The sequence below is a fragment of the Emiliania huxleyi genome, assembly GCF_000372725.1.
Source record: "Emiliania huxleyi CCMP1516 unplaced genomic scaffold EMIHUscaffold_45, whole genome shotgun sequence".
NCBI lineage: Eukaryota > Haptophyta > Isochrysidales > Noelaerhabdaceae > Emiliania > Emiliania huxleyi.
Window position 1 is genome coordinate 172205 of NW_005198611.1, and position 8902 is coordinate 181106.

An 8902-nucleotide genomic window follows, 5' to 3' on the forward strand; every position below is an offset into this window, starting at 1 on the left:
CTGCCACCTCTCGATTGGTTCTACTTTCTACGCACACCTACCGGGGAAGGGGCGCTTGGGAGCGGGGGCGGGGGCGGGGGCGGGGGCGCGCAGTGCGGCTGCGCGGCGCGCGCAACAGAGGGTAGGGTGGGGAAGACGACGAGGAGGGGGCGGCGGCGGCGGCGGCGGCGGCAGCGCGCGCGCGGCGCGCGCGTCGGGGGGGCGGAGCAGCGACCGCTGGCGCGGCCGCTGCTCCGTCTGTGCCAGGGACGCGCGCTCTGCGCCGCTGCAGAGCGCGCGCGTCAGGGCAAGGGGCATGCGTGGCGGCGCGGGACGCGTGGCGGCGGCGGCGAGCACGCTCCGTGAGCGGTGAGGCGGCCGGGCGAGGGCGCGGCGGGTGACGGGTCAAGGGAGCAGCCCACACCCGGCGTCGCTTTTTGAGCGACGCCTGTGGTACGCCTGCGCAGGGGCCGCAGGGCGGTCAGTTGTGGGGCGAGGCGGTGCCGGCCGCGGGCCGGGTGCAAGGCGCCGGCCTCGGCGCCGCCTCGGCGCGCCGCACGGGCGCGGCGAGCCTCTGAGCGGGAGCCGAAGGTTTGCCGCGGTGGGAGGTGGTAGGGAGGGAGGTGGGGGTGATTTGACTTTGCCTGCAGAGGCCGTCCCTAGCTGTGAACAGCAAAAGGGACAGTATTCTTCTCCTTACACGTCAGCAAGCAGCAGAAGGCACATCGACAGGTGAGTAGAGGCCCCTCGAGAAGTAGCAGCAGAAGGCACAAGAGAATTTGAGCATGCCGAGTTCGCGAGCCCTCTTCCTCCGAGGTTTCGGCGGCGTCTGGCTCTGTGCCTTCACCAGCTACTACCTCCAATTTCCCGGCCTCTATGGGAGCGACGGCTTGCTGCCTGCGGGCCCAGCGTGGCGATCGTCCGAGCGTGTGCCATTCGCCGACCGGCCGTCTCTCCTTCTGTTCCTGGGCACCGAGGACGACGTCGACGTTGCGTTGGAGCTGATCTCCCTCATCGGCGTGCTCGTTTCGGCCAGCGTGCTCGCCGGCGTGCTCCACGCATCGCTCTTTGCGCTGCTGCACCTGCTATACCTCACCCTCTTTCTGGCCGGCCCGACCTTCTTGGCCTTCCAGTGGTGCGAAGTTCGCGACCGCGTCAACCACTCTCACGCGGCACCTCCCTCACGCGTCACCGCCTCGCCGCGACAGGGACATCTTCCTGCTCGAGACGGGATTCATGGCCATCTTCTACGCGCCCTTCGGCGCCACGGTGCGCGACATCGACGTCATCGGCCACCCGATGGCATGGGTGCTGCGGGTGCAGTGGGTCAAGTTCATGCTCTGCTCTGGCGCGGTCAAGGTCTTCTCGCAAGGCCCAACTTGGCGCGAGCTCACGGCGCTCGAGTTCCACTTTGCCAGCACTTGCCTGCCCACCGCCGAGGCGTGGCTCTTCCACTCACTCCCACCGGCGCTCCTGCGTGCCGGCGTCGCCTTCATGTTTGTCTGCGAGCTCATCGCGCCGTGGCTCCTCCTCCTGCCCGTCACGCCCGTCCGCCGCGTCGGAGTGCTCGTGCAGGTTGCCTTTCAGGCTCTGATCCAGCTCTCCGGCAATTACAACTGGTTTAACCTGCACACTTGCGTCCTCCTCCTCCCGGCTTGGGCGGCGGACGCGCCCTCGCAGCCCTCCGGGCGGCCGCCCCGCGGGCTGGTCGCCCGCCTGCTGGCGCCTGCCGTCGCGTGGGAGCAGCTCTGGGGGACGAGGCTCGGAGGCACGCTCGGCGCGGTGTCCGCGCTCGGCGCGCTCGGCGTCGCGGGGGCACGCCTCTTTCCAGTCGCCGTGGAGTGGTCGGCGGTCCCGGCGGGCGCGGGGCCGCTGGAGACTCTGACGGCGCTGCTGGCGACACCGCAAGCCGTCCGGATCGGCAACCATGCGACCGAGGCGTTTGTGCGCGAGATGCTCGACTCTGCGCTGCAGTCTCAGTGTACAGGACTCTACCTGTACACGGTCACCGTGCTGTCGGCGCTTGGCTATTCGCTCGGCGGCGGCGGTGGCCCCTCGTCGGGCGCCGACGCAGCGCTGTGCGTGGACGCCCGGACACGCGGGGCTGGGAGGGAGGAGGAGGAGAAGGAGCGGTCGCCGCTCATCCCATCCAGCTGCCCCGAAGGGGAGGGGCGGGGAGGTGGTGAGGAGGGGCGGGTGGGGGGCGGGGCGGGGTGGCGGGGCGCGCTGGGCAGCATGGGTGCCGTGGCGGGCAGTGTCGGGCGGGCGTGCCTCGGAGCGGCGTCGCTGCTCCTCCTCGGCGTGACGCTGCTCCCCCTCTCCTCGATCGCAAGCCAGCCGGTGGAGGCGCTCGTGCCTTCCGTCGCCGGGCTGCGGCGCGCGACACTCGCGATGCACGCGCGGCTCCGCCCGTTCCACGCGACCTCCTCGTACGGGCTCTTTCGACGCATGACCGGCGTGGGGCCCCGTCGCAGCGAGGGGGTGCCCGAGGCGTGGGGCTGGGGCGGCCTCCCTCCGTCCATCGTCGAGGTGCCCGCCGTCGCAATCGAGGGCCACCCGAGCTTGCGGGGAGGCGGGGGGGCCGCCGAGGAGGGCTGGATCGAGATCCCCTTCCGGTACGCGCCATTCGGCGAGCGGCGGGCGCCGCGCCGCACCGCGCCGCACCAGCCACGCCTCGACTGGCAGATGTGGTTCGCCGCCCTCGGCTCGTACCAGCGCAACCCGTGGCTGCTGCATCTCGCCTACAAGATCCTCTCTGGCGGCGATGGCAGCGCGACGCTCACCCTCCTCGACACCGCGGCCTACCCCTTCCCGCCCGATCGGCCTCCAGCACGCGTGAGGGCAGTCCTCTACCACATCGACTTCACGCGAGTGCCCTCTCCATGGGCCAACCGCATCCCCGGCGTCGCCCTGCAGCCCGCACAATGCGGGTGGGCGGGGCCCTACGCGGCGCTCAATGCGAGCAGCCGGTGTGGCCGCTGGTGGCGGCGTAGGCGGGTGCGCGAGTACTTCCCGCCGCTCGACCGAGGCTCCCTCGAGGAGTTGCTGATCAAGCCGAGGGGGTGGCCCATCTTTGCAGACGCTGCGGCGCGGCAGCTTGACCCGTGCCGGGACCGAGCTGGCGATGCAGGAGGGAGTGACCGCGCGCTGCCGGGCCCTGTCTGCGACGCTACCGTGCTCGCGCGCCGTGCCGCTGCGCCGCTGCGCCGCTGGGTGGGCTGGGAATTGGGCGGGCTGGTGTTTTTGGATGCGCCGCTCCTCGTCATTGCGGCGGCGGCGGCGCTTGCGCTCGCACTCGGAGCCGCCGCGCGTAGCTGCGGCGGCGGTTGCGGTGGCAGGCGCAGGGGTCAGGCTGCAAGTGGCGTTATGCTGTAGGGTGGCAAAGTTGTGACACGTGAACGTTGCAGACCGGACGTGGCGTGGCGTTGCGGTGTATCTTCTTACTTATTCTTCCCTACCGTGGTACGGGGTGAGGGCGGTGGTCTGGAGAAGCGAGATTTTGGCGGCGCGGTGAGGGCGGCTGGAGGCGAGAGGGGGGGCGGCGCGGCGCGCACGATGAGAAACCAGCGAGGGGGCAGGTTGCGTTAAATTGTCACTCGCCATGCGCGTCCTTGGGTGACCCTCCAAAACTCCCTCCCCGCGCTTGCGTATGCGGGTGGGAGCTTCGAGGACATGCAGGCGTCCCATCCCCTCTGGCCATCCCCCCGGCTCCCAAGCGCGCGGCCGCGACGCGCTGCGCACCCTCTTCCGCGCTGCACCCGCTCTCGGCATGGCCGTCGTCCGCCGAGATCACCTCCTCTTCGCGCCGCAGGTGCACAGCCAAGGGCTGGCCACCTCCGTATCCATCATGGTGAAGCCAATGGGCCAAATTGGGAGAGCGCTCCCCTCCCAGGTGGCCGGAGGGTACACCTCGGGTCGGCGTGCTGGGGGGGGCGCCGGTGCGCAAGCCCACTTTCCGGGCGACCCCGAGGGGTAGGAGGCCGGGCGAGTGGCAGCAATTCACTGTTAGTGTCCCGGGCCGCTGCGGCACTGTTTATACGGCCCCTCGTGATGTCTTTCCGATTTTGCATTTTGAGTCGTCCTCTGGCCAGCCTCGGGGCACCAGAACGGCATGTTTGCTGCTGGCTGCGGGCGCGGAATGGGCTTTTTTTAACTCGCAACCAGGTATACTATGCAAGGACACCCTCGGAGGGGACACTCGGCGCATGTGCGACACGTCAGGGTGGAGTTGGCGGTGGCCGAGCGTCGTCTCCCAATCGACTCGCAGCGCGGAGTCGAGGGGTGGAAGCGCGTCGCGCTGCGACACTCGAGAGCCGGCGGGATAGCCGTGGGGCGCGGCCGACTTTGAAGTCCTCGAAGATCCGGTGCGCATTCGTCCTCTGACCCACTTATACAGGAAAGGGGCGAGAACGCGGCCATTCTCCATTGACAATCTAACGCAACCTTGAGCTAGCCCGTTCCACACAGTGCGAGGGGCGGGACGGCATGCCGGAGGGCGGGTGGGCGGAGGTGGGCGGCGCGCGGGCACGTGGGTTGGAGGGAGCCCCGTGCCTGCCTGGCGAACGCCTCGGCCAAGTGCGCAAGGACAGTGGGAATGGAGGTGACTTGTGGGTGACGCTAGAGGAGTCGAGTGCATGCTTCGGAACGCAAAGAAGAGCACGGAAAGCTCTGAGGATAAGACGCTCGCGCCGCCCGCTTCGAAAGCTACATTCTCATTCAGCCCGGAGGGGACCGCGGGAGCGCCCCGTGGCGGCTCGGAGTGTGGTGGCAAGGGCGGCGGCGAGGGTGGTGAGAGCAGCGGCGGTGGAGACGGTGGTGAGGAGGGTGGAGGTGAGGGTGGCGGCGCGGCGCGGCTGGAGGTGAGGGCGGCGGCAGGCCGACACGGGGTTGGAGGGAGCGGCGTACGTGCCTGGCGACGCCTCGGCCAAGTGCGCAAGAGGTCCAAGGACAGTGGCAACGGAGGTGACTTGTGGGTGATGCTAGCGGAGTGCATGCTTCGGAAAACGCAAAGAAGAGCAGCTAGCTTCGGAGGGCGGGCTCGACGGCGACGGCAAGAGCGGGGGCAGGCCAGGGCGGCGGTGACAGCAGCGGCGATGGCGAGGGTAGGCCGTGAGGGCGCAGGCGAGGGCGGCGCCGGGCGGCGAAGGGGCGTCGAGGGCGGCACCGGCGTCCGCCTTTGGTTGGGATTGCAGCTGCAACGGGCGGCGGGGGCAAGGTGGGGATGAGGGTGGGGAGGGTGGCCGGAATGGTAGCGGCGGCGTGGGGGGGGAGGGCGGTGGCGAGGGCGGTGGCGAGGGCAGTGGAGGTAACGGTAACGGTGGTGACAGGGCGGCGGCGGCCTCAGTGAGAGATGGCGGTGGCGGCTGTGGAGCGAGAGGGCGGCAGGGGCAATGACAGTGGGCAAGTGAGTTGGCCGGGCGATGCACTACAGAGGAGCGCGGTGTGTGCTTCGGAACGCAAAGAAGAGCGTGGAAGGCTCTGAGTAGACTTAGACGCTCGCGCCGCCCGCTCCGGAGGCTGCATTCAGCCCGGAGGGGACCGCGGGAGCGCCCAGTGGCGGCTCGGGGAGAGCCGGGTGTGTCTGCGCAGTGGCCTGCGCGCTGCCTTGGGCAGAAATCGCGCTCTCGCCCCCTTGGCTCCGCCCCCGAGCGAGTGAGGCTCGGAGGAGAGGCGAGGGGGCGAGAGCGCCGAGAGAGCGACTGAGGAACGGGAGAGGCCCTGAGGGTTGTTGCGCGCGCGCAACAAATCGTCAGAACCAAGGCTGAATCTCAGCGGATCGTGGCAACAAGGCCACTCTGCCGCGTACAATACCCCGTTCCTTATTCAAGTCGTCTGCAAGGGATTCGTCGGCCCGGGTCCGTGAATTGTGGTCGCTCGCGGCTCAGGCAGTGCTACCGTTGCTCGTGGCGTCCCCGGGCCGGTAGGTGGCTTTCCTTCCGGCATGGATTCTAACTTAGAGGCGTTCAGTTATAATCCGGCGCATGGCAGCTTCGCCGCATCGCCGTTTCCGGCGGCGGCTATACCGATGATGCGAATTGGTGGTTCCTCTCGTACTGAACCAAATTACCGTAGAAAAACAGACAGCAGTAGGGTAAAACTAACCTGTCTCACGACGGTCTAAACCCAGCTCACGTTCCCTGTTGGTGGGTGAACAATCCTGCATTTGGCCCCCGCTGCGAGGCAGTGATAGGAAGAGCCGACATCGAAGGATCAAAAAGCTACGTCGCTATGAACGCTTGGCAGCCACAAGCCAGTTATCCCTGTGGTAACTTTTCTGACACCTCTAGCTTGAAATTCCCAAAGACGAGAGGATCGATAGGCCACGCTTTCGCGGTTTGTATTCGTACTGAAAATCAAAATCAACCGAGCTTTTCCCCTTTCGGTCCACATGAGATTTCTGTTCTCATTGAGCTCAAAATCGGGCGCCTGCGTTATTTTTTAACAGACGTGCCGCCCCAGCCAAACTCCCCACCTGTTAGTGTCCCCGACGCGGATCGCGCGCACGAAGCGGCTTGGATCCAGAAGTGAGGCGAGCCTCCCTCCGCGCCACCGAGTAAGTAAAACAACGTTGACGGTTGCGGTATTTCACTGTCGGGTTGCCCCTCCCGCATATTCTACACCCATCAAGTCGTTCCACAGTAACAGACTAGAGTCAAGCTCAACAGGGTCTTCTTTCCCCGCTGATTCTTCCAAGCCCGTTCCCTTGGCTGTGGTTTCGCTAGACAGTAGATAGGGACAGTGGGAATCTCACGAATCCATTCATGCGCGTCACTAATTGGATGACGAGGCATTTGGCTACCTTAAGAGAGTCATAGTTACTCCCGCCGTTTACCCGCGCTTGGTTGAATTTCTTCACTTTGACATTCAGAGCACTGGGCAGAAATCACATTGCGTCAGCACCCTCGCGGGCCATCGCAATGCTTTGTTTTAATTAAACAGTCGGATTCCCCTTGTCCGCGCCAGTTCTGAAGCGGCTGTTCGTCGCGCAGGGAGAGCCGGAGCGCTCCTAGGCCGTCCGCCGGACGGCCGCGCGGGATCCGCAGCCGTGAGGCCGTAGTCCCCGCGCAGCCAGCCGGCCTCGAGCCTAGGACCCCTGCGCCCAGCCTTCAGAGCCATTCCTTCTCCCGAGGTTGCGGAACCATTTTGCCGACTTCCCTTACCTACATTGCTCTATCGACTAGAGGCTGTTCACCTTGGAGACCTGATGCGGTTATGAGTACGACCAGGCGTGAGAACGAACCGCTCCCCCGGATTTTCACGGGCCGTCGGGAGCGCGCCGGACACCCCAAGACTTAGGGTGCTTTGCCTGCCGTGTAGCCCTCGCTCCGGCTAAACCGATTCCAGGGCAGGAGGCAGTTAAGAAGAAAAGAGAACTCTTCCCAGGGCTCCCGCCGGCGTCTCCGGGTTCGTTCGCGTCGCCGCCCACCATCCACGCGCTGGCTCGGGAATATTAACCCGATTCCCTTTCGACGGACGGGCTGACAGAACCAGCCGCGTTCGGCGGAGTTTTCCTGTCTCTTAGGGTCGGCTCACCCGTGTCCAACTGCTGTTCACACGGAACCTTTCTCCACTTCAGTCTTCAAAGTTCTCATTTGAATATTTGCTACTACCACCAAGATCTGCACCGGGGCCCGCTTCACCCAGGCTCGCGCCCAAGGCTGCGCCGCGAGCCCCGCGCCCTCCTACTCGCCGGCGCCTCGCGCTCGCGCCGGCGGCCGCGCATCGGTGGTCCGCTTGAGCGCCATCCATTTTCAGGGCTAGTACCTTCGGCAGGTGAGTTGTTACACACTCCTTAGCGGGTTCCGACTTCCATGGCCACCGTCCTGCTGTCTGGAGGTACCAACGCCTTTTGTGGTATCTGATGAGCGGACACTTGGGTACCTTAGCGCGGCGTTCGGTTCATCCCGCATCGCCAGTTCTGCTTACCAAAAATGGCCCACTTTGAACGCGCCGTTCGCCGCCCGGGATCACTCAAGCATCCCGGGCCTCTTGCCCATTTAAAGTTTGAGAATAGGTGCAAGCTGTTTCAGCCCACAGGCCTCTAATCATTCGCTTTACCTGACAAAACCGTTGCGTTCAAGCTATCCTGAGGGAAACTTCGGAGGGAACCAGCTACTAGATGGTTCGATTAGTCTTTCGCCCCTATACCCAGATTCGACGAACGATTTGCACGTCAGTATCGCTACGAGCCTCCACCAGAGTTTCCTCTGGCTTCACCCTACCCAGGCATAGTTCACCATCTTTCGGGTCCCGACAGGTGTGCTCCACTCAAACCCCTCACAGCAGGTCAAGGTCGGTTGGCAGGGCATGCCCTTCACTTTCATTCCGCACGCGGGCTTGCCACCCGGGTACTCGCACACGTGTCAGACTCCTTGGTCCGTGTTTCTAGACGGGTCGGAGGGGCCCGTTCCGTCAGCCGGGCCCCGGGCCGCGCCAGGACGGGAGCTGGCCGTAAAGCCCCGCTCCCGGGTTGAGGCGCGGCGCCGAGGCGCGGCTGACCCGGCGCGCAGAAGTGCACCTGGGGAGAACCCCAGGCTGAGTCGGCGCGCCGAAGCCGGGCCCATCCGGGTTTCCTCCTACCGATTTCAAGCACTCTTTGACTCTCTTTTCAAAGTTCTTTGCATCTTTCCCTCACGGTACTTGTTCGCTATCGGTCTCTCGCCAGTATTTAGCTTTAGATGGAATTTACCACCCAATTCAAGCTGCAATCCCAAGCAACCCGACTCGACGAGGACGCATCGTAAGGCCGCAACCCGCCACGGTACGGGATTCTCACCCTCTCCGACACCCTGTTCCAAGGGACTTGAGCGGCGGGCGCGGCCGATAACGCCTCTCTAGACCACAATTCGGGGGGCGCTGCATACGCGAGGCCTCCAGATTGGCAGCGTGAGCTCAGCCCGCTTCATTCGCCATTACTAGGGGC

The 8902-nt window shown here is 65.6% G+C and overlaps 3 protein-coding genes across 3 annotated transcripts in view; all 3 read left to right on the forward strand.

The window, feature by feature from the left end:
• Positions 1–764: 764 nt before the first annotated feature.
• Positions 765–3354, forward strand: EMIHUDRAFT_102881 (hypothetical protein; the record flags this gene model as incomplete). The annotated part of the gene is made up of 2 exons (XM_005768648.1): positions 765–1114; positions 1188–3354. The coding sequence occupies 2 exons, from the start codon at positions 765–767 to the stop codon at positions 3352–3354; spliced, it is 2517 nt and encodes an 838-aa protein (XP_005768705.1).
• A 2366-nt stretch (positions 3355–5720) lies between these two features.
• EMIHUDRAFT_79221 (hypothetical protein) lies at positions 5721–6584 on the forward strand. Its single transcript, XM_005768649.1, has one exon. It carries the CDS (start codon positions 6208–6210, stop codon positions 6505–6507), a length of 300 nt encoding a protein of 99 aa, XP_005768706.1. The 5' UTR covers positions 5721–6207; the 3' UTR covers positions 6508–6584.
• Positions 6585–7139: 555 nt separating this feature from the next.
• EMIHUDRAFT_413895 (hypothetical protein) overlaps positions 7140–8902 on the forward strand; it is a 3457-nt gene continuing 1694 nt past the window's right edge. The window contains exon 1 of the mRNA XM_005768650.1: positions 7140–8902. This exon is cut by the window's right edge and continues 1694 nt beyond it. The gene's annotated coding sequence lies outside the window, so the exon portion shown is untranslated.

Bases quoted from the DNA above. Each gene is read 5' to 3' on its own strand.
- EMIHUDRAFT_79221 (XM_005768649.1), top strand. From the start codon at position 6,208: ATGAACGCTTGGCAGCCACAAGCCAGTTATCCCTGTGGTAACTTTTCT.